This window comes from Colobus angolensis, unplaced genomic scaffold (assembly GCF_000951035.1).
Source record: "Colobus angolensis palliatus isolate OR3802 unplaced genomic scaffold, Cang.pa_1.0 Scaffold20, whole genome shotgun sequence".
Classification (NCBI taxonomy): Eukaryota; Metazoa; Chordata; class Mammalia; order Primates; family Cercopithecidae; genus Colobus; species Colobus angolensis.
In genome coordinates, this window is record NW_012115155.1 from 10665187 (window position 1) to 10690332 (window position 25146).

General features: G+C 57.6%; 1 protein-coding gene across 1 annotated transcript in view; it reads right to left on the reverse strand.

Annotated features, from left to right (window-relative positions):
* Positions 1-258: 258 nt before the first annotated feature.
* HS6ST1 (heparan sulfate 6-O-sulfotransferase 1) overlaps positions 259-25146 on the reverse strand; it is a 52365-nt gene continuing 27477 nt past the window's right edge. Inside the window, exon 2 of the mRNA XM_011941690.1 lies at positions 259-3635. Within this exon, the coding sequence (XP_011797080.1) occupies positions 2927-3635 (709 nt within the window). The 3' untranslated portion in view covers positions 259-2926. The remainder of the gene's footprint in view (positions 3636-25146) is intronic.

Here is a 25146-nt window from a genome sequence, read left to right on the forward strand (position 1 = left end):
AATGAGAATGTAACTCAGTGGCGCCTGCCTCCCTCTCAACTGGGTGTCATCTTCCCAAATACTGTCACTGATGATGAATAAATGGTTACTCTTTATGGTGATGACAAAGTCCCATTTTTTTCTTTCAGAATGCCTTAATGTGACTGTCCTCACTGAGCCCCCTGCACCTGTGCAACACACCCCACCCTTGGGACTTGGTGTGAGACCCCCCCCACTGGGAGGGGCAGCTATGCCGCAGAGACCACAGCACGCCCGCCACTCCTTGTCAGAGTTTATTTCATCGGCTAACATTCATTCTCGACCTAGACAAAAACAATTAGATGATTATGACTTGCTTTTCCATCATCAACTCATGTTTTTTTTTGTATGAATAACCAAAACATTTCTTCTCAACACTTTTTTTTTAAGAAGAAGCTATAAATAAATAAAGCTTTAAACGATCCTGGGCTCAAGTTAAACAGTTCCAGTTCCCGAAAAGTTCACAGCCTTGTTTCGTGGGCAGTTCTGCTGTTCCTGGCTTCCCCCTCCAGGAGGGGACGTTTGCAGGTCTGGGGGTCCTGGTGACTAAGCTGTTTAAGCTCCACTGCCTGCCTGCTTCCGTCCTCGCAGCCCTGGGAGGGCCCTGGGTGGACAGAGTCCTTACAATTTAGGAGATGCTGCTGGCAAAGCAACCGCTGACCCAAAGCAGGTGGCCTGAACGGGAAGTGCCAGGCTGGACACTTGGGGGCTGAGGGCACTGCCAGTTGCCACCACCTCGGGACACCTCAGCCTGGCGCGGGCCCGAGAGCAGACTGCTTTCCAAATGCAGCGGAGAGACGGAGACGAGACCCGTGCTTCCGTGTGAGTTGGGATGCGGGGCATAAGTTAACACATACTCCAATATGTACAAAACAACCTGCGCTCGGGCCCACGTACCCAGGAAGCCCATGGCCAGGTGAGGCCACCTTGAGCCAGGCCTCTGGCTGGGTGTCCACCTCCTGCCAGGAGGCCAAGGTGCCCCATGTGGCTTGTGCAAGACCCCAGGCTCCCCTGAACATGCTCCTCCTCCTCCCAGGAGTGCACCCACCCCAGTGCTGAGTGTCCGAGCAGATTCCCATTGACCCTGACCTCCCTTTGAAAGAGCCACACCACCACATCCCCTTGGCACTCACTTCCTTAGTGTGATGCAGCCACCCAGGGAGGTGACCCTGGCTAGCACGCTGCCCACCCTGCCCTGTTGACCCTTGGACCCCAAAGTAAAATGGGGCCAGTGTAGGAGCCCTGAGGGTGGGCCGTATGCCACACCTCCAGGGGTAGCAACCTCATCTGACCACATCCTCACCTTCCTGTGCTGCAGAAGGCGCTTGCTCCCAAGCCCGTGGTGACCCACATCTCCACCCCACGGCGGGGCAGCTGCGGTGGCTGAGTGAAAGCTGGGGCAGGAGAGAGGGCCCCTGCCAACCCCAGCCAGGCAGCTTGCAGAGCCCACTGCCCTACATCTTGAGTCAGCTTGCGGCCTGAGCACACCAGTCTGCCCTCTGGGGGACCCAGGGCACCTGTGGGGGCCTTCCTAGAGACACCAGCCTGGCCTCCTAGGGCATAAGGGATGGGGACAGGGCACGTGCTTACAACAGATACGCAACATGGCTTTGACTAGGGCCACTGCAGCCAGTGGGGAAACCTGCGGGGCTGCTGGGAACAGAGCTTGGCCAGCTTTTTGCCAGGGGGTGGGCAGCGCGGGGAAACGCAAGGAGAGCCAGGGTGGGGAGGGCTGAGGATCTGGTGTCAGGGAGGGCACCTACAGCTGTTTTGTCAAGGCTAGTTGAGAATCTGAACGCTCAAGTCCTCATTCCTGGCCATCCAGAGCCACTGTGGTCCCAGCGTATGGCTCTCGGGCAGGGGCTATGGTCCCACACTCCAGGCGATGGAAGCCTGATGAACTTAATCCACACGCTGGCGGCAGCAGTGGTATTTGAGCTCTTGAGTATGTGTCTAGGTGATGGGGCTGGGCAGCCTGCTAGCAAATCCCAGTGGGTCAGAAAGGAGAACAGAGGCAGGGGAGGGCTCAGTCCCCAGCCCTTCCAGTCTGAGCCAGGTCTGCCTGGGTGGTCACCTCCAAAGGCCAGCCGGGGACTCAGGCACAAGTGGCAGCATCTCCGACCAAAGCCTCCCCACTCCTGGGCTGCCAGTCGGCCCACGGAAGGCCGGCAATGCAGCTTGGGCCCACTCCCCAAACCCCTCCTTGGTCTGAGGACTGTGGGGAGTGGGAGGGGCCTGAACATCAGCTTTGGCCTCCTGACCCAAAGCATGAAGCAGGACCATGGGCCAGAGGGGAGTGGGCCTCCTGGGGGCTGGACTCGAGTCTTCGTTGTCTCAGATGGGGGTGGGCCCTGACCTTGAGGGAGCTACAGATGGGTGAGCTGGGGGCTCCCCAGGCCTTGGGGCATTGGGGACAGCCAGAAGGGGAGGGCCTATGGGATGGCCTGGAGCTGGGGCAGTTGCCAGAAGCTGGTCTCACTCCTAGTAGCCTGGACAGAGGAGCTAAGAGCGAGTGCCCTGTGCATAGTTGGTGAGGGACACGCTCCTGGCCTGGCAGGTCCACTTTCCGCTGTCCTTGTCTCTTGTGCAAACCTTCAGTTTTCATGATAAATCCAAGCGGGCCAGGAGAGCAGGCACAACCTCTGCTCTGGAGGCCGTGCCCTGCCCTGCCCGTGGCATCCTCCGAGCATGCTTTCCTCTGACCCACTGGCTGCACCTGTCGATTCCTCAAGCCTCCATCCCCGCCTAGCCCCACTATGTCCCTGTTCTGTTTATTTTCAGGACACAGCTCTCCCCGGGGGGCAGGTGTGTGGGACACTCTCCCCGTGACAGTCTTGGGTGGACCTGTTGTCTGTCCTGTTTTAACCCCCACAACCCCCAAGAGGCCTCCCCGTGGCCACCACCGCCACTACCACTTCTCGATGATGTGGCTCATGTAGTCCTCGGTGGGCACGCGGCCCGGCTCCTCAGCGTCCTCCCGCGGCAGCGCCTCCTTGGCCCGGTGCAGCAGGCGCTCCTCGCGGCTCCTCAGGCGCTGCTCCCTGCGCTCCAGCTGCCGCTTGTACTGGTAGCGCTGCTGGAAGAGGTCCTTGGCGTAGTCATACAGCTGCATGTCCAGGTCGTTGAGCTCCTCGATGCGGCGGATGGTGTCCTCGTCCACCTCCACGCCGCCCGCCCGCGTGCTGTTGTACTGCATGAAGGGCCGGATGAACTTGAGGTTGAACGTCCGCTCGAACAGGTACTGCGTCTTGCGCTGGAACTCGGTCAGGCCGAAGAAGGCCATGCCCCGCAGGTTCTTCTTGGCGCTCTCAAGCAGCAGCTGGGCCCGCTTGCCCTCGGGGATGAAGGACAGGTTGTAGCAGCCCACCAGGCTCAGGTCGGCCAGCATGCGCACCTGGCGGTTGTTGGCCAGGTTGTACGGGCAGTCCATGAACTCCTGCAGCGTGCAGCCCGACCAGTCCGTGCCCTCGTAGCAGGGCGGCAGCTCCTCGGGCGTGGGCGTGCGCCCGTCACACATGTGCAGCGACGTCTTCCACGTGGCACCCCTCTGCACATGCCGCCACTCACTCAGGTAGCGGGACACCGGGTCTCGTAGCAGGGTGATGTAGTAGAACTTCCTGCAAGGAGACGGGGAGAGGAGGTGAGGGCTGTGGCAGCATGAGGGGTGCTACCGGGGCTGCTCGGAGTCAAAGTCCCCACTACAGGCGTTTGGGCTTCACCTCTGAGGCCAACCAATGCCTGCATTTAGCTCTCCAACAGCCGTTTCAAAACCCGGTATCAGAGATGCCAAGGAGCATGCCACGGTCACATGGCTACCCAGGGTGACCACCACGGCGCCCTGCAGTGCCTGGCCTGGCTCCTCTGGACGGACAACCTGACTTTTTCCTGCTGGTGGGTGAAGCCGCCAATACCTCATCCAGGGAGGTCCCAGAGCCACAGCTGCCTGAGACCAGCAGTGTTCACCAGCTGTTTACAGCCTGGGCACGGTGCCACCCAAGGAGCCACTCAGCAGGAGCAGAGGGTGGGCAGGGGTCAGGGAGGGTCACCTCCAGTCCCAGTCCCAGGGTCCTGCCAAGGCCTGGTGGTTCGGCCCAGTGGACCATCCAGCCCAGGACCCCAGGGGAAGCCATGACTTATACAGTCTCCAACTCTACTTGGCGGGTTGTCCCCCAAGACGCCAACGCTTTGCACAGTACGTAAGGGTGTGTGCACAAGGGAGAAATGCCCCAAGGAAGGCTCCACCTCCCACCATCCCCTGCACGGCAGGAGCCCAGCATGGAGCATGTCTTTGCCAGGCTCGCGATGACGCCGGGCTGGAGGCGTCAGGACACTGGACAAGTGGGTAAGATGTGGCGGCAGCTACGGATGTGCCCAGTGTGCGTGTGTGGTCAGCCCCGGGGAGGCTGCAGTCATTCTTAGACGGTTCCTCCTGGCTCCTGCCCGTGCCGGGGTGGGTGGGCCTCAGGTCGAGCAGAACCAGGGCCGGGCAGGCAGCCTAGGAGCCCACAGGGCCCCTCACTGCCCGGGGAAGCAGCTCTAGAAGGGCCCTGACCCACTGCCAGGACTCCCCAGATGGCAACGTGCAAGTGTACCCACACTGCCCTCCTCCTCCCCTCACACTGCCCTCCTCCTCCCCTCACACTGCCCTGGGCAGTACCCACACTGCTCTCCTCCTCCCTTCACACTGCCCTGGGCAGGGGTGGGGATGGGGGGACCCCAGGGAACACAAAGTGCTTCCTGGCATCCGCTGGCAGCTGCCCTGATCTGACTGCACCACCTCCCTATGGGGAGGGAGGCACAGTGCCTGGCAAGTGGTGCGGTGCCACTGCAGGCCACCCCCGCCTATGGGGACATGTCAGAAAGCCCCAGCGGGGGCAGCTCTGAAGCAGGCGGGGGTGCCAGTGATGGCTCCAGGGGCAGACAGCAAGGCCAGCACTACTGCATGCAGACTGCCGAGGAAGGGACAGGCAGCTGTCATCCGCCCGGTGTTCTCTGTGGCCTGGCAGGCCCAGACCCTGCCCTTGAGGAGCTCCCGCAGATGGGGTGGAGGGAGGACCCGGCAGGACTGAGCTGACAACCCCAGGGTCAGGCATGGCTGGTCTCCAGGGGGCAGACAAGCTGTGGTCAGCAGGGGCGAGAGCAGGCCTCAGCTTCCCTGCTCCAGGCTCCCTCTTCACACGCCCCAAGGCACACCTGGCCCTCCCTGAGCACCCTGCACCCATCGCCTGCCTGGTACCACCCATCCGTGCTGATGGCAGCAGCTGCTGGGCACTCAGGGCCTCAAGGGCCAGAGGGTGGGACCTTCTTCAGGGAGCAGGTGAGACAAATGCTTTAGAACCAAAAATGATCACGGGCCAGGGAGTAAGGGCCCGAGGCGGCCGGGGCAGGCTTCTGTCTCCCGCCTCGGGCTCACAAGGCCCTGACTGCTCAGAAGAGAGGCCATCCATGCCTTCCTAGCTGACCCTGTGTCCAGGGGAGGCATCGGGCTGCATGGACTTCCACTCCCCACGCCTGTGGGGCCCTGACCAAATGGATGGAGACAGGCCAGTGTGAGGGTTTCTTCTGAACACAGAAAACCACAGTGGGATGCGTCAACCAACAGAGAGGCTTGCCCTCCTAGCCCCAGCCGATGACCCTGTGAGTTACGGCCACATGGACCCCTGAGGGCTTTCCCCCTCCTGGGAGGAACTCATTCCTCAGCTGCACACGGTCTGATCATACCGTGGGTCTTGGCAGCCAAGCTCGAGCAGCTGCCACTAGGGCACATAACCGCAAATGCCAGGTCAGCACCAGAGTGCGGAGGAACTGAGGTGAAGCCGGCACCATGGGAAGGACCAGGACACGGTCTACAGCAACCCCATACCCGGGTCCCCTGGGGGTTCAGATGGTCCCTGGCCACTCGAAGGCAGGAGCCTGGTGGTGAGGGCAGCATGGGCCACAGCCACAGGCTCCCTTCTCTGAGTGCCTTCTCCCTGGCAGCGAGCTTTCTGAATGACAGCCTCCTCACCCCTGCAAAGCTTGCGGCCTCTGCTGTGGACAGGCTGGAGCAACCACCTGCCGCCCTCCCGATGTGGCCTGGGCCCCTCCCCTCCCCAGCCCCGTCATGGTCGGCAGGTAGGAGCACACAGGTGCATCACCCCTGGTCTCTGCACGGGCCATGCCCTCTGTTGGAATGCCAGTGTGAGTGACCGCCCCTTGGTCAGACCTCTCCACCTCGAAGACCTAGCTCAAAAAGATAGGCGGTTGCCAGTGCAGGAGTGCAGGAAGAGACCAGGGCACCCAGCGGGCACGTGTGGTGTACACAGTGGGCCGGCTCTAGTAGCGCCAGATGGCACACGACCTACTGACCATCACGGGTTAGGGTGGCAGCCGGCTCAGTTATCACGTGTCCGATGGCGGCATCCTCTCTATGGGACACAGCTGAGGGGACCAAAGGCCTCTCTGCCTGCGCCTGCAGGGGCAGTGTCTTGAGGGGACAGTGAGACCCCGGTACAAGTGCGGCAGAGCTGGGGGCCAGAGACAGGGAGGAGGAGAGGAGAGGGCTCGGTTTTCTGGGTCCAGCCATTGAAATGACAGGTTTTTCGTGTGCGAGCCACTTAGAAGAGCCGTGAGCAATTTACTCTTTGGTTTCTGAAAAAGCTGGGAGGGTGAGCTGCTGAAGACACGCTCATTTGAAAGCCATCTAAGTCTGGGGCCCTCAGAGCACTGGAGGGGACACTTTCTCCTTTACCGCCCCAGGCCTGGCTCTTTCCTTTGCCAAGGACTTCTGTGCACAGAAGGCCCAGCAGGCACCAACAGGGGCAACGGTGGGGGCAAGAGGCACCTGAGCCAACTGAAACCCTCATGGTCCCTGGAATGACCAAGCCTGACAGCCTCACCTGTCCTTCCTGCGTCCATTTCCCAAATAACCCTTCTGGACCAAGGCCTCCCGCTGCACGGACAGCTGCTGGGGAACCACCCCAGGGAGGCAGGTGTGTGCAGAGACATGCATGTTCTCATTAGCAGTGCCGGTCCAGCGGCTCTGCATCTTGCAACAAAAGGGCGCAACAGGCACTGCGCCTGGGGGACCCTGAGGAGCTGACCGAGGCCCCCGCCCTAAGGCCTAGGGGCTTACACTGTCCCCACGGCTCCCTGTGTACCTTCCCTGCTCAGAACATTGCCATGCCCTGGGTCCCTGGTTCTGTCCCCTAGACATGGCCTGTGGTATAGACAAAGGGCCAGGCAGACTCTAGAAGTTACCTGTGAGGCCAGTAGCCAAATGTGTGTGTTCCTGTCCCTTTCTGCAGAAGTGACAGCTGAGCCAGGGAGGGTGACCTGCCCTTGGCCACCATCTAGTTCCTACCTACCCCTGCCTGAACGGCATGAAAGCCCCTCCGTGGCACACCCCTCTTTATGAGCCAGAGGTGTCCAGTCCCACGCCCACCACGCAGAGCCCTCCCCTCCCCTCTGCCTTCCCTCTGCCGAACACTGCAGGCACTGCTGGCCACAGGCACGTCCTGGCTATCCTCTGCCTCGGTGCCCCAGCTCCACCTCGCCCTGTCCCACCTCCCGTGCTCTGTCCTCTTTCCTCCACTGCATGCACTGCCAGACGCATCTGCTGTTTACTCTCCAGTCTGTCATCTGCCAAAAGGTGGGGTGGAGGTGTCGAACAGAAGTGGGAAGAGGGCGGGGTGTGGTGAGGTGCAGAGGACTCCCCAAATGGCCCACCCCGGATCTAGTCAGCTCCCTGACATGTGCTCTCTGGAGGTGCCAGGGGGGCGGCTCATGGCTCAGAGGTTCGAGGAATGAGCTGCACACTCATGGTGGTCCCCAGCCCCTGCCCTCAGGAGCCCAGGCTCATCTAATCCCTGCCCTGCACCCCCTGCGGAAGGGTCTGCGCCCCAGAGCAGTCTTCCCTGCACTGACACCTGGGACCCCACAAAGCAGGGGGCTTTGTGCCTACCACTATCCAGCAGGGTCTATCCATCCAAGTGCTCCAAGTGCCTGCCAGCAAGACTTCCAGAAAGAGGGAAGAGAGAAAATAGAGGGGAGGAGAGGATGAGAGAAATAACCAGAATTGGAGTACATCATTCACTGAGACTGAAATGGCTCACCAAGTGCCGAGAAAATGAATGTGGGGACTGAACAGATGACTAAAAAGTTGACCCTTGAAGCATCTGAACAGAAAAAACAATACATAAAGGGCATGCTTCTCCATCGCAATGCCGTATGTTAGAAACCAATGGAGCAAGGTCTTCAAAAGGCAGGGGGAAAATGACCAATGTGATCTCATACCCAGCCAAACTATCAATCAAGTGTGGGCAGTAGAGACGTCTTCAGACATACAAAGACTTAGGAAATGTACCTTCTGTGAATCTTATTTTAGGAAGATCCTGGAGTGGGCATCTCATTTAGCAAAAAAGGAAAAGAAACAAAACAAAACAAAAAAAGCAAACTTGGGAGCCAGGAGCTCCAACCCAGGGGGCGGTTCCAGGATGTCAGCAACACATCCCACTGGGCCTGTCACGAGCAAGGGGACAGAAGCTCTAGGTAAAAAGGGGCAAAGGTTGGGCGTGGTGGCTCACACCTGTAATCCCAGCACTTTGGGAGGCCGAGGTGGGTGGGTCACTTGAGGTCAGGAGTTCGAGACTAGCCTGGCTAACGTGGCAAAACCATGTCTCTACTAAAAATACAAAAATTAGCTGGGTGTGGTGGCACATGTCTGTGTTCCCAGCTACTTGGGAGGTTGAGGCAGGAGAATCATTTGAATGCAGTAGGCGGAGACTACAGTGGGTCGAGATCGCACCTGGGTGACAGAGACTCAGTCTCAAAAAAAGAGGGTGGAGTGGGGGGATGGACAGATGGCCTGACACAACTGAGTAGTTGGTGGGAAAAAATGAATGGTAGGTGTGTGGCAGATTCTGGAATCATTCGGAAAAAATTAATCCATGAAGATAGAAAATAAGGCAAGTAAAAATACAAGGCAATCATGAATTCCAGGAAAAACAAAAAGTTACATAGAAAAGAAAATGAAGTATACTATTTGCCTCAGAGGTAAATGATGGTTTTGAAGGCATCATCATGTAAACAGTGATGACTGTAACAGTGAATACTGATTTAATAAAACGTGAGCTTTAACTGTATGTGGATGATGGGTGGGGTGAGGACAGACTGTGTGAGGGTGTAAGAACACTTCACCATCTATTGAAATAAAGTAAACAGAGAATAATCAATAAATAAATCTAAATCAATAAAATAAGAAATGGCACTATACGTTATTTAGAAATATGAAGGTAAACACCAGAAGTATATTGAGAAAGCTGCAAACGGTTCTCTGGAGAGGCTGGAAAGAGAAAGCAGATCTGCTGGTTTTCATTATAAGCCAATTGGAACTATCTGTTTTTAAGTACATATATGAATTACTTAAAAAAAATTAAAATGAAAAGAAAATGAGGAAACTGACCAACAAAGAGTATGGAAAGAGGCTCCAGTGCGTCAGTTACCAAGGCAGTGGCACAGGAAGCCACAGGCAATACCAGGAGAGTGGTGGGAAGGCAAAGCCGGGCAGCAGCAAGAGTAGACACGAATACAGGGCGACCCTCCTGCTGTCGGCTTACGGATGTGAATGAGACAGTGAGAACAGTCATCTCCAAGTGTCTTCACTGGAAAGCAGAAGGTACATATACCCCAAGATGCAGTGAGTCCTCTCCCAGATGCACATCGCAGAGAAACCTTGCTGTGTACATGGGAGGTGTGGGGGAGGCTGCAGTGGCATTCTGGTAACAGCTCCAAATGCCCACCACGGTGGTGTGCTTACCTCCATGGTGGCATACTCCACTCAGCAATAAAAATGAACAAACGGTAGCTACTCACAATACCACGGGAAACGTGACGAAGAAGGCTCTGCACATCAAGACTGGATTATGATGGTAATGTGTATTTTATCAAGTTCTCAAAAACAAATCCCCAGAAAACACTATTCAGGGATACACACAGACACACACACACACGTTGAAATTATTATTATTGAGATAGTCTCGCTCTGTCGCCCAGGCCGGAGTGCAGTGGCGTGATCTGGGCTCACTGCAACCTCCGTCTCCTGGGTTCAAGCAATTCTCCTGCCTCAGCCTCCTGAGTAGCTGGGATTACAGGTGTGTGCTAATTTTTTGGTATTTTTAGTAGAGACGGGATTTCGCCATGTTGCCCAGGCTGGTCTCGAACTCCTGACCTCAGGTGTTTAGCCTGCCTCGGCCTCCCAGAGTGCTGAGATGACAGGCATGAGCCACTGAGCCCAGTCTGTTTTTTTAAACAAGTGATGAGCTGAAACAGGAAAATTCAAGTCAGAGGCTAGCCCTGGGGTGTGGGGCTGGGGCGGCACTGGGTGCTCACGGTGCCTCACGTTGTGCCGATCATGTTCTCGCGCCTCCAGTGAGCAGCTGGGGGTACAGGTGTTCACTGTGACCATTTATATCCTATGGACATTATGAAGTTCTTTTGTATGTCCCAAACACTTCGTGTGAATCAAAGTTTAAAGAGAGGAAGAAAGACAAAAGGGAGACCCTAGAAGGCAGCCTGAGAGGCCCAGCTGGCCTTCCAGGTGAACCAGTCTTGTCAAGCCAGAGCCTCCGTCCCCAGAGCTCCCCGCCCCGTCTCTACCCTTTGCTCTGCTTGCAACCCCCTGCTACCTCCATGCCCAGCAAATCCCAGGCGTCCTCAGCACTTCCTCTCCCCTCTCCTCTCCTCCTACGAACTACGCTGCTGTGGTGAGCAAGACAGTCTCCACTGAAGGCGGACCACCTCAAGGGCGGCCGGGTTCCAAGGCAGTGGGGGTTGCCCTGAGGTTTAGTAACTAACCATGCATTAATGAGTCGGAATCTCCGTGGCCACTCTGGGAAGGAACCACAGGTCCTGCCCAGCCCAAGCATCCGGCTGGTGGTTGGTTCACCGTCCAGGAGTGCCTTGGGGATGCAAACAGGGCCGCTTCTCTCCTAAGGGATCTCCCTCATGGCTGCCAACCTGATGCAGGAGGCTGGGGACCTTGCCCAGTGACTTTGCTGGCAAATGATGTTCTTTCAGCGTGGCAAACCTCTGGCATCTTCTGTGAGCACAGCCCTAAGCTGTGGTCCGGCTGCACGGCACTCACAGCACCCTGACCTCCAGAGCAGATCTCTGTGGACACTGTGCATGCCATGTACTGGGACAGACCCAGGGCTCCCAGCACACACTGGTCGCTCGAGGGTGATGGGGAGACCCTGTCCGCACCGCTGGCTGCTCACTACCACCGTCCAGTCAGTGGGCAGCAGCTGTGACATGTGGCCATCCCCGAGGCGCCACATCGGCAGCTGGGGTCACCTGTGTCTGTGCCGCCGGCCGACGTCCCTCCCTCTCACAAGTGGCGGGAGGGGCCAGCCCGAGACCCTCTGCGGGTAACAGGGCAGCTTCTCCAAGGCGGGTGAGGGCATGGCCAGTGAGGCTAAGGCACACAGGCAGGGCCAGACCAAGGAGGGTCTGGTTCACTCTATGGGAAAACGAGGTTGGATGAGTAATGGCCCTGAGTGCAAAACTCACATGGATTTCAAAGATGAAGCAGGAAACGTCAAAGAACTGGAAATGCACTATGAAATAATTCTAGTCTGCACAAACTGCCGCTTCTTGTGACAGAACACACAATGACCGCCTGGATCGTGTACTTTGGCATTTAATTATGCTTGGTTTAATGCCCTCTGCGACCTGAAGCTGTTCTGACATTTTTCTGGGCACTGGTTTAGTGCATCCCACAATCGGGTAAGATCTGGGCACTGCTGTCAGGGCGTGGCGAGTTCTAAAGTCCAGAGTCTGGATTCTTACAGGATAAACTTAGACCTGGCCTGATCTGGTCTGGGGACAAACACAGAGCACCCCAGGGAAAATCCTACAGGTACAGCCCATGCGCTCTGAGTGTCTTCCAGGCAGGAGGGCGGGACAGGCAGGTAACAGGTGAGGCCAGTATCAGCCAGGCCGGACCCTGCAGCCCACGGTACCTGTCCCTCGCTCCTCCAGTGGCTCACGCCCATGGCTGCAGGGGGCTTCATTTTGTCTCCTCTGCCTTCGAGTGCTGCTCTGACCCAAACTCATGCCTGCATCTTCTTACTGCTGACTCTGCCTTCCGGAAGCTCAGGACTCCAGCCAGAAATGAGACTTCAAACCTGGTTCAGGGCATGTGGGAAGTCCAGAGCTGGGGTGGGGAAGGAGGGGCACAGGAGACTCGAGCCTGGTGAGGGGCTGGTGCAGTAACTCCACCTCTAGGAAGGTGCTGGCCCTGGAGGGAAGGGCTGAGACATGGCAGGGCCGCCTCAGAGGGTGTGCACTGGAGCGTGAACCGTCACAGGGAGTCATGGTCATGCAGGTGGAAGCTGACAGCAGGCACACAGTGGACGGTCCTGCAGCCCACGGCGGGGGTGCCAACAAGACATGAAGACATGGAGAAATGCCTGCACCAACCCCTGGAGCTGACCATGGGGTTCCACGAGCTAGGGTCTACCCCCTTCCAATGTGTAGGACAACAGCACTCTGTGGTCATGGTTTTAAGATACATACATGCTCAGAAAAAACACCACCCAGACAGGAATGGACTATTCACTGGCTGTCTCAGCAGTGAGATAATGAATTTTTTTCAGCATTTTACTATAAAAATGTTTAAACTGACAGGAGGTGAGAGTTCAGTGAAAACCCATAAGCCCAAATGTGACCATAATGTTTTCTTTATCTATTTCTATATTGTCTGTACTTAAACATTACATAAAAAACCTAATAGGAAATTTGGCCCAAGAAGGAATGATGTATATGAAATCATGAAGATCACAAAAGCCTCCCTGCTGCCTGGGTCAGGGTGTAGGGTGCAAAGGGGCCATCACACGGGGCCAGCCGCGCCAGTCCTGCTTGCATTGCATTTGTCCAGGGTGTGCCCCTTCCCTCCCATGCCTGAAGCTGATGGGGGTGCGGGCGTGGGATCCATGAAACAAGGGTCTAATCCGCATGTTTCTAAACTCAGATCCTGAAACAATGGCCATTTTTCTACCAGTGCCAGCATAGGGGAAGCTCCCTAATTGTGGGTGAGGATGCTGCCATTTAGAGTCAGAATGACAGAACCATTTTTTTTTTTTAAAGAAATATTGTTGCATTTCTTCTGACTCAGTTACTGGAAGAAAATGGTTTTCCGTGGCTCAGAGGAAGAGTCCTTGGGGGGCCGGCTTCAGTGAAGCAACAGGCATGCCTGCCACATTCCAGCCCCCAAGGACAAGGACATGGTGTGGTGAGGGAAGCTCTGAGAGGGACTCCGAAAGTCCTCTCTTCCAATGGTGTGCTTGGATCTCCCAGGGACCAGGGGTCCCACGATGAGGACAGAGGCCATTACCATGAAGGTTGCATCTCAATGATTAGTTTTAAAAACCCTACTCCAGGCAAGGTGTGGTGACGCGCACCTCCGGGCAGTCCGAGCTACCTGCAGGCTGAGGTGGGAGGATCACTTGAGCCCAGGAGTTCAAGGCTGCAGTGAGCTGTGATTGCCACTGCACTCCAGCCTGGGCAACAGAGCGAGACTGTCCCTAAACAAAACCAAACCTGGACTCCAAGGGGCATCAGAAATTCAGAGAGACAACCTGGGAGAACATTCCTCCGAGGGCTGCGTGGGCACCTGGTGGCACTCAGCAATGGCACCTGCTACCCCAGCCTGCCCTGACTGCCGGCCTTGCCCCAGGTCCATGGGACACCACAGGGCACCAGGATGGTTCTCTCCGGAAAGCGACCGGGCCTCCCTGAGGCCTGGGTCCTCATCACAGGAAGGAAATGACAACCTTTAGGAGGATGCCAAAACGGGGAGCTCATGGCATAACACGCCACCGTCACCCTCATCAGCACTGCCTGCTGCCAACCCCACCAGCGGCCCCTGGTGCCCATGGCCCTGACAGCACCAAGCAGCCCAGCTTCTGCTCAGTTTGTTAGAAAAAGTGGAAGTCTGATTTTGGCTCCAAGTCCCACCGTGGGGTGGAAGCCGCTGAGCACCCCACGTGGGGCGGGTGGCCACCTCCTCTTTCCTGTGGCAGGAAGGGGCCCTCAGGCGCGGCTCTCCAGGGCCACAAGGCCGGGCTGGCTGTCCATGGTGTCATTCCCTCTGAGAGGGGCAGCTGCAGGCCCAGGAGGGTGAGGGTGGAGACAGCCCGGAGGAGACGACCCGCTCCCAGGAGGCACAGGCATGTGAGCCACTGCCTGAGAGGAAACGGCTTCCCCATCGCTCTGGTGTGATCCTGTGCGGGTGGCTGCCTGCAGAAAAACCCAGATCATCAAGTTCTGAGCTGGCAGCAGCAGGCTGGGGAGCCCCTCTCCAAATGCAGCACAGAAAATGCTGGGCTGAGGCTGTCCCTTCTTGGTAACGTCTGCAGAAGAGTAGGGAGATTTTTTTTTTGTTAACTCAATCTGCTTCCAAACATACCCAGGTCTGGAGAGAGGCCCCATGACATCAGTGGTCAGGTGCTGTGTGGACACGGGGCAGTCCTCGCTCACGTGCTTCCTGGGAAGGCTGTGCTGCTCACACCCCTTCCAGAAGCCCCCTCTCGCCTCAGGACACACACAGGGCAGGCAGAGCCTGCAGCTGATGGGACCTTTGGCAGGACACCCGGATGGACAGGCGAGGCTGACCCAACCCCAGGGAGCCCCTCACCAGTGACCTGACAGCCTGGGCGTGTCCCAGCTGGAGAGATAAGGAAGCAACACCAGAGAGGCCAAGGCCACCCAGCCCCTCAAGCGTGGGCTGGGCTTGGAGCTGGGTCAGCTGAGGTCCAGCCTCAGCCCAGTCCCTTGGCAGGAAGGGAGCAGCAGGGCTGAGGCCCATCTCCCTGCCCTGCCCCCTCTGGCAGACAGAGGCACGGGGGTCTGGACAGGACTCGCCAGCTGGTGCCCGCTGGCCTCATGACGCTGCTCCTGCCCTGCCTACCTCCAGCAAAGTGTGGCATGGAGGGCTGGGGCGCCTCCTTGGCTCACCCAGGGGAGCTGAATTCTTACAGATGGGTGGGAAGGGAGTCCAGGTGGTATAGGGCTCTGTGCTCACGTGGCCCTCAAGAGACAAGCTTAGAAAACTGCAGAAAGTCCCTGAGGAGGAAGACGCCCAGGAGATGATGTGCAGCCAGGTGTGGCTGTGGGACTGTCTGGCCATCACGATGTCCTTAGAGACAGCCTTGTTTGCCCTGTTTTCCTCCTGCTGACTGGAAAGCAGATGTGACTGCTCAGCACCAGCAGTCACCTCGGACCACGAAGCAGGAGCCTCACGTTGCAGAGCGAAGAGAAAGAGCCTGGGTTCTTGGTGCTTCCTTGGCTTTCCACCAGCCTGGTCTGCTTATGCTGGGCTCCCTTCCAAAGGGAGGGAAATACAAAAATAAACTGCTGCCCCGTTTTGGCCTCTGAACCTAATCCATCTATTCAGGGAGATACACCAAGGACCTGAATGAGAGGAGAGGCTGGGCTCCCGGGCGAGGCCAGGGGGGCCTGGCAGCAGCGTGGGCTCAGGAGTAACTGAATTATTAATTTACTGAACTCTTGGTGCTTTACCCAGTCACCCCACAGGCATGAATTATTCTCATTTTGCAGATGAGGAAACTGAGACCTGGAGAGGTTCAGTAACTAGCCCAGGCCACATGGCTGGTCAGGGCGGCACCGGGATAGGAGCCCACAGCCACCTGGACCCAGGCTGTGACTGACTGAAGAGAACTGTTCGCCCCTAGCCACAGCCTCCGGGCTGGGAAGGGCAGGCTGACCTTGCCAGTTCCCGGAGGCGACGCAGATACGACGGTCCAGCAATGCTGCTCAGGATGCCCTGCTGACCAATGCCCAAACCGTGGCCAGAGTGGTGTTTTCTGACCACGAACAAAAAACACAGCCCGTAGAGCACAGTGAATCAGTGAAGAGTCAGAGTGGTCGCATAAAGAACAAACCACCCTCAGCCCTGCGGTGAAGACGTAGCGGAGGCGGGCTGAACCACCTGAAACAGACGCTGCGGCTGTCTAGTGGCACCACAGGGACGGAGCTGAAACCCTGGACTCTGGCCCAACCTGGAGGTACCTCGCTGTGGCTCGCTGGGGGGGCCTCCCTCCGGCCTCCTGGACAGGGTCTCTCTGATCCCTCACAGCCCCCCAGCCCCCACCGGCCCGTGGCAGATGGTCGAAAACGCTGCCGGTGCAGAGCTGGGCTGTGGCCTGAGGAGCTGCGGGCAGCTCGGCCAGCGTCCTAACAGCACTGCCAGCCGCTGCTGGGAAGCCAGATGGGCAGAGACCCCGAGGCAGGAGGGCATGTCAGGGGCAGGTCTGTGTGTCCCTGCAAGGTGGGATGTGGCAGGGCGGGGGCAAGGCTGCTTGAACCCCACCTCTGTGCCTCTGCAACTGCCCTGGCCCCTTCCAACTCCCGCTAGTTGGAGGCCTGGAATCCAGGGGAGACACCTGTGCCTGCCAGAAGCTCCTACCCGGAGGGGAGCTGGGCACTGCGGAGGAGCAGAGGGCCCAGCCCGGAAGCCAGAGCGTGCCCAGGGCGCACAGCCCAGCCCTGCATGTTGGGCTCCAAGTGCTGCAGGCCACAGCTCCTAACACAGGCGGTGCTGACTGCCCCACATCTGGGGCCTCTGGACCTCAGGGGACCAGACACCCTGGGGAGGGGCTCACTGACTCCGTCCTCACTGCCAGGGGGCTCTCATCTCCACTTTGACCCACTCAGTTCCACCTCCAAAGTCACCTCTCCAGCAAATAAAAACCAGCTGTCCTATCAGATTCCAAGCACAGGCTCCAGGCCCACAGCTGTGTGTCCGGGGCAGGCCACCCCTGTGAGCTCACTTTCCTGCAGGTGAAAAACGCCAGGACTCTCCGGCTCCCCAACACAGTGCTGGGGCAGTGGCCCCAGAGCCCCCGGGGGACTGCTTAGGAGCTCTGGGGCACTGCACAGGAATCCGCTCACAGCTGGGGGCACCGCAGGCCTCTGTCACCGCAGCAGCTCCCTGTCTGGACAGAAGGGGCCCTGGTAGGTTTCCAGCCCCAGGGCTTAGCAGTGCTCACATCTCTGTCTCCCCACTGGCCTAGTTCTTCCTTGGTGGCAGGGACCCCACATGATGGGGAGCAATCCCAGTGAGCCCTGGCAAAGGACGTGGTGGTTTAGGAGTTACTGTGCAGCTACGCTGTGAGACGGGCTGCTCCACTCGGAGCAGCCAGCGAGGTGTCCGTGGAGGAGGTGACCCCGGGCCAGGTCTCTCAGGCGAGGTGGTGGCCTCCAGCAGTGCCACTTACACCTGCAACTGTGTGAGAGCCGGAGGGTGCTGGGCCCCATGTCCTGGTCCCCACGAGCATGCCTTCTGCAGCCTCGGCCCCACCCCACCCTCCCCCATTATAGGGGTGACAGGGGTGGGCTTTGGCCAGGCTGCCGGGGTGTGGGTCAACCCTTGTGCGTGAGATGCCTGCTGGCAGGAAGACCTCAGCTCCTTCCTGAGGAAGATGCAGGGAGCTCTTGGTGGCTTCCTGAGTTCCAGAGCTGTCGCCACTCCTGCCGAAACACCTCTCCCACTGCAGGCCTGGGTTACAATGCAACTGACTCCCGGGACTGTGGCGATTTGGATATAAAAATGGCAAAAACGAACGCCACAGCTGTAAACCCCACATTCTAGGTCAAAAAATGGAGGCTGGGTGGCCCTCTCACCTGCCGAGGGACACAGGCCTGGACGGAGCTGGAGCAGGACTGAGTTAGACCCATGGGGCAGCCGCACACCCTCGCCCCACTTCCAGGGCCCCGCAGCCATCCTCCTGCCTGCCCTGTTCCTGGGGGCTTTCCTGCAAGGATGTAGACTTCCTGGCTGGACTCTGCTCTCAGGCTTCTGCAGCCATGTCTGCAACTAGGTGCTCAGCGAGGGCAGGGGCACCTGGCTTAGGCATCTCGGCTCCACCCTCCAGTGGCCTCTGTGCCCAGGTTGCCAACACAGGCACCTGGTCCCCTCATCCACAGGCAGCCCCCCACCCTAGGGGCCTTCTCTTGCCTCCCTCCCACCTGTTGCCACCTGTCCTCAGCCACACACAAGGCCCCAAGTCTCTGCCATCCCTCCCACATTACGCCCATGGGCACACACCAGCCTGCGCCCCAGGTGCTGTGCACACAGCAGCACCTGCCACACTGTGGAGGTGCCATCCCTCCTTTTTTTTTTTTTCTTTGAAACGGAGTCTTACTCTGTCACCCAGGCTGGAGTGCAGTGGCGTTATCTTGGTCACTGTAACCTCTGCCTCCCAGGCTCAAGCGATTCTCCTGCCTCAGCCTTCCGAGTAGCTGGGACTACAAGCCTGTGCCACGACACCTGGCTAGTTTTTGTATTTTTAGTAGAGATGGGGTTTTGCCACGTTGGCCCGGTTGGTCTTGAACTCCTGACTTCAGGTGATCCACCTGCCTTAGCCTCCCAAAGTGCTGGGATTACAGGCACGAGCCCCTGTGCCCGGCCCCACTGTCCCTCTTAACAATGGGGCTGACTGAGCCCCTGAGAGGCTGTGAGTTTCCCAGGGCCAGAGCCAGAAAGGGAGAGGCACCCCAGGGCTGCAGTCCCCCATCCCCCACCCGGTCGTTTGGGCCTAAATGCTGAGCTCAGCTTTTCTGGACCTGCCAGTGCTCCTGGTAAGCACTCCTCCCTGGAGGCGTCCAGGATGCCATCACTGCGGCCCCGCTGGCAAGCCTGGTGCCTGGGCCTCACCAGAACACCCTGTGCTGTGACCCGACCTCTGGCCTCCAGGAAACAGGCGGCATGCCAGAGAACACGCGCTGATGGAGTGCCTACTGCATGCTCTAGGTCACCGACCACCAGCCAGGCCCCGGGGCCGCAGTCCCCATCTAGCCTGTTTCCTGGAGTCAGGGAGATGCGCGTTCCACGCTCTTTGGGCTCTACCCTTCTTCTTTGTTGCCTCCCGGCCAGGGGCCTGGTGGGAAGTCTGATCCCTCTGTCCCATGCCCTTGCATGTGGTATGGAGGTGGGGAGAACAAGGCAGCCCCCAGGTTCTGGGCGCTCCCCACTCCCCTCACGGGCAGAGCAGGTGGCTCCCTCTCTGGCCTGCCCTGGCGGCAGGGTCCACAGACCCCACTGGGGCCCAGCAGTGTGAGGCCCTGCCTTGCCCTGCACTGGGCGCCTGTGCACCCAGTCTCCTAAGGCCTTGTCCCACCTCACAGTGCTGCTAACCTGGACGCCTCAGCAGCTCACAAGCTGCTAACCTGGACGCCTGCCGCTACGGCCCAGCTCTGCTACCCTGAGGGCTCAGCTGCACTGTGCAGGGAAGGTCCCAGGACCGGGGCGGTCTTCGGGGATGGGCAGGGCTGTCTGACCAGCACCTGGGCCAGTGAGGCTTGACGAAAGGCCCGTCTGCGGCACCCCTGCCTCTGCCTCCACCCTCCCAGGCTGACTCTTGCCTGGGGGTCCATACACTGTCTCCCTGCCCGTGGTGGGTGTCCCTGCCTGCCAGTTACTGCTCCCCGCCAGCTTGGGCAACCATCCCCATGGGCCAGGGCCTTTCTCCACTGATGGGTGGTGCTGGGAGCTGAGGGCCTCCACCCCACCCTCAGGCCAGCAGTGGGACAGATGCCATCTGCCTCAAAATAGCTCCGTCCAGCGAGGGGGCTGAGGAAGCGGATGAGACAGTCAGAGGGGACAGGTCCCAGTGTCAGATGGATGAACAGGTGGGATTCCTGCTCTGCCAGCTATCCCCTGTGTGGCCTGGGGACAGTCACCTAGCCCCTCTGAGCCCCAGGGACTGCCTCCATAAAACAGGTAGACAGAAACCCACTTTCCAGGCTGGCAAGGATCTGGTGCGTGGCATATGTAGACAGCATTATAGTCTACAACACCCTGCAGGGGTGAGGGCTCATCCAGCCCAGGACAGGCGTGGGGGCCCCCAGCAGGTACAGCAGGTGTGAACTGTGTGACCTCACCTCGTCACAGTCCCTGCCCCCAGCAGGTGTGAACTGTGTGACCTCACCTCGTCACAGTCCCTGCCCCCTGTGTGACCTCACCTCGTCACAGTCCCTGCCCCCAGCAGGTGCAGCAGGTGTGAACTGTGTGACCTCACCTCGTCACAGTCCCTGTCCCCAGCAGGTGCAGCAGGTGTGAACTGTGTGACCTCACTTCATCACAGTCCCTGTCCCAGTCCCATCCCATCTGCCATTCCTATTCCTCCCTCCCAGGGGGGTCTATCACGGCCGAGGTCTGCAGGCGGGAGCCAGGGTCCTGCCCTCACAGCATCCCGGAGGGACGGGAACATGGCCACTAAAGACCCAGGCAAGCAAGCGCCAGGGAGAGGGGGGTCAGGGGCCTCATCAGACTCCAGGTCAGGAGACTGGAGGACGAGGAGGAGCAGGCCTGGCAAGGGAGCCGGGGGGTGAATTCAGACAAACCTGCAGAGTAGCAGAGGACACGCAGGAAGCCGGGGAGGGCCCCTGGGAGCTTGCACTGCACACCCAGGCTTTGCAGGCCATGCACGGGTCGGTCAGAAGAGGAAATGAGTTCACGGTTTCAAGGACAGGACCCTGCTATGAAATGGTGCGAAAAAGGAAAACTTCTGACCTTGTTTAAAAATACTGACTTGTCAAAAAGTACAAAACAAAAGGCTTTATTAGTGTAGGTTTAGGAAATACCTTCTCAGCCCCTCCCTCACAATGTCTGCAGGCGGGTGAAAATCTGTGCAGGCTTTCCCAACAAGGTCAGCAAAGGTTTCAGAACACAGAGCAGGCTGCTGGCCACGATACGCCCTGCCCCCTGTAAAGCTGTGCCCTCCCAGATAGAGAAACCAAAGCCCCACCTGGTGGCCTGGGGAACAGCATTCCCCAAGGCAGGAGGCCCCTCTGAATGCCTCCTAAGAGCCTGAAACACCCCATCTTCCCCTTGGGGTGGTGGGGGAGCAAGTGACCAGGAAGCAGAGGCCCCACACTGGGGGAAGCCCAAAGCTTTTCCTTCAAAGCCCCCTGACCTGCATGATCTCACTGGGCCCTGAGAAGGAACCCTCTGGGGCAGGGGGTGGCTGAGCCACGAGGCGGATACACACTGTGGGGTGCTGCGCAGGCCACACCCACCACACCTCCACAGAGGCACAGATGGGAAGGAAACGCCCAACCCTCCTGGCCCCAGGAATGGTCACCGCCACTCCTGACCAGGGCAGTCCCCCTGCCAGAGCCACCTCAGTGGATATACCCAGGGCCCAGGGCACTCCCCAGAGAAGGTGCAGGCGAGGCCTCTTCCCCTGAGATGCGCTGCGCAACTGCGGGCAGGGACAGCTGCCCCTACTCGGTGAAGGTGAACAAGTCCCCAGCGGTCCTCCTGATGGGCTGCTTCTCCAACAGCACTGAAGTGGGGGTGCACAGAGAACTGCGCAGAGGGCTGGGAGGTGAGGCTTAGGACCGCCCCCACCTGGCAGGTGTCGGGTAAGGCTGTGATTGCTGGAGGTCCTAGAAGTCACTCCCAGTGTAAGGGACACAAGAGGAGGTGCTGGCAACGTCCTCCCAGCCGGGCCAGCTAGAGACACCGGGTCCAGAGGTGCTCTCCACCAGCCCTCTTCAATGAGGGGAGAATAGGCGGATGGCTTTCTGGGAGCTTGACCCCTGTCAAAAAGCCCAGCATGGCTGTGGGCAGTCTGGCCCCAGATGCTGCTGACTGGACACTGGAATGGGGCTCTGCTGAGCAATTCCAGGAGGAGAAGGGGTGAGGACCACGTCCTCACCTGTGTCCCACTGCCCTTCAGATTCTCCTGCCTGCTGCTCCAAGGCAGGGCTTCAGCAAGGGTGTGAGGGCCCTGCGGGGCTGCTCGCCAGGCATGAAGGCTGCCCATTCATATTGCACGCCTGCCCGCCTGGCACTTTCTGGCTTCTGACACCGGCAGGCGAGATGTCCCTTTTGCCTGAACGCACACACTCATACCTCCGGGTCCGGGGAAGGTGACGGTGCCCTGCTTCTTCCCAGGGCGCACAGTCGAGTAGCAGGGCAGCCAGCTAGGGTGGGCTGGCTCGGCCTGAGACCTGTCTCCAGAGCTGTGGCCTCCTCTTGCCCTGGCCAAGAGCTCTGGGGCTCACTCCTCACTCCTTCTGCTTCCAGGCCTTTTGCTGAGGCTACTGCGGGGACTCACATGGCCCTTCCCCGTCCTCACAGCCTGTAACTACACACCCACCATGGCTGTTTTGGCCCAGACAGAGAGACGCGGAGGCCCGAGACGGAGGCTGGAGGCAGTGTCAGGTCCTGCCGGGGTGTGCAGTATTCGTACCCAGCTATGAAACTGCCCCTGCCAGATGAGAAAGTGCTCAGGGCCCTGAGACCAGCCGGCACGACTAGATACCTCAGTGACTCCACGCTCATTGACTCCATGGCAGTAGAAAAGCACAGCCCTTTCCGGGGCAGGGACTCTGCATTAACACAGGAGCGCATTTCTGCACACGCAGTGAGCAAAAGAGCCACATCAAAGCTTGTGGGTACAGCCTGATGCCAACTCTGGAAAACACATGAACTGCAGAGACGGAGCAGAAATGCAACCCGTGCCAGGTGTGAAGACGGCTTCTCCCTGGGCCTAGTGCCCTGGGCCATTTTTTCTTTGTCTGTATTTTTCCAGTTTTATATAACCAATCATGTATTAGAAAACAAACAAACAAAACGATAATGTACACGATCGAATCTGACTTTCTCACAGGAGGCAGGAGAGTCAGGGAGGCCTGGGAGGCTCAGGGCCTCCCCAGCAGCCTCTCAGGACATCTCCGAAGCCACAGGACCATCACCAGTCATCAGCTTTTCTGGGGGTCAGGAGGGCGAGAGCTCATCTAAGGATCACTGGGGGTGTCCCTGGGACCCTTCCAGGCTCCACCTCCTGCTGAGCCCACAGCTGGTGGCAGGTGCCATGCCCTACAGCAACTCATCTCAGGGTCCCAGGCAAAGCCCTCCTGGTTCTCACCCACATGACCCCACAGAGCCTCTCTGCAGAGAAGAGGGGCCGACGCCTGCCCCCTCAACCCCCGAGTCTCCATATAAATACAGAGGGGGCTGGGGAGAGATGGCCTTGCACGCTCTTTAATGTAGACTGTTTTTCCCCAGACAGAGAAATTCAGAGCCTAAACAGCATACCGCAGAGATAAGCCATTCTGTGCCCAAGCTAACTGCAGCATCCAACTCTACACTCCCATGGCCCTGCTGATCTGGCTCTGCTTACAGGAAGGGCGACAGCTCCGGGTGATGCACTGAGAAAGCTGTCACCTGAGTAGTGACCCTGGGGACTCTGGAATGCCGACTCTTCCAGAACCAGGACTCCCCCAGCCATTTTATGGCCCCCCATCAAGCACTTTGCTCATTTTGTTCCAGCTACCCCGGTATGGTCGCCACTATTAGATCCCCCCTGCAGACGGACAAGTGGAGACTCAGAGATCCTTCTGCAGCCAAAGTCTCCCAGATACCAGAGGTGTCTGACCTCATAGGCCACAAGGTATGTCTGCCGCTCACCCACGTGCATGGTCCCTGAGATGAGCAGCACGGGGCTCCCAGGGGAACCCGGCGTGCCGTTGGCAGCACCAGGAAAAAGGTCTCCAGCTTGCTAAGGGATCTGCCACCCAACAGCTGTGTGGCCCTGACGAGTTCCCCAAGGAATGCATCTGGCATCTGTTTCCTCCTTGCACAAGACAAGACAATATGCCTCCTGGAGGTCACAGCATGACGCCCGGTGTGAGGATGGGCCCACCCCAGCTGGCAGGGAAAGAGAGGAAGCTGCCGGAACAGACTTACCTGCTTTCACCAACCACAGGTCAGAGGCACCAGGAGAACATGTAAGAGACAGAGAGAGGATAACTGTCAAATTATTTGTGTAAAATGTCCAAATATAAAAGTCACAAATAGCCCAACAGTCTCAAAAAGCAAAAATCAAAGCAGTAGTTTAAAATCTTCCTAAAATATTGAGGAAATGTCTGCAGCTTACTTTCAAATGTTTCTACTAAAATGCAAAAGCATGTATATGACTACCTATATAAATACACATGTAAGTACACATGTATCTACAGATACACATATATGTAAACAGCAAGCGAGAGCACCCACTCTCAAGCACAAATATTGCAAAATGTTAACAGGCAGTGGGTCTCCGTGAAAGGTATGAGGTTCATTTTGCTACTATTTCAATGACTTTGTAAGTCTGACATTTTCCAAGACAAAAAGTTAGGGGGAAAATTCCTATAAAGAAAACACCAGGCTCTTTCTACCAAGTTTTAAAAGAACCAGATTTTTGTGAGCAAACCCTCCTAGACAACAGTAAAGCAGTGGACACCCCCAATTCATTCTACAAGGCCAACATAGTCCCAATACCAAAGTTGGGAAAACGCAAAAGAGAGGAAAATTGCAGCCTGGTAGACACATCTGCTAAGCTGAGTTCAAATATGATACAAAAATTCCTGAACAAAAATGTTATCAAATCCAACCCAACTGAGCCCATAAAAGATATTACACTACGACCATACTTAGTAACCCCAGGTATGCAAGGATGGCTTAACAGGAGAAAATCCATACATGTGACTCATCACAGCAACAGATTATAGATCTCAGTAAATGTGTAAGAAGCATCTGCTAAAAACACTATTCATAATAAAAACTCTTAGGAAACTAGGAATAGAAGTCCCTTAATTTGGCCGGGCGTGGTAGCTCACACCTGTAATCCCAGCACTTTGGGAGGCTGAGGGGGGCAGATCACTTGAGGTCAGGAGTTCGAGACCAGCCTGGCCGACGTGGCAAAACACCGTTTCTACTAAAAATACAAAAAAAAAAAATTATCCATGCATGGTGGCATGCACCTATAAAGAAGTTGAGGCACAAGAATCGCTTGAACCCAGGAGGTGGAGGTTGCAGTGAGCAGAGATCATGCCACTGCACTCCAGCCTGGGCAAAAGAGTGAAACTGTCTCGAAGAAAAAAAAATTCCTTAATTTGATAAAGTATCCCCAAAACCTAGAGCAAGCAAGGCCCCCATGAGGAAGAGTCAGATGCATGCCCTCTAAGATCACGAATAGGACAAAGATGTCCGCTCTCTCTGAGGCAATTCTGCATGCACTGGGGATCTCAGCTGACACAATAAAACAAGGAGGAACTAGGGACCTAACTCCCAGTAGA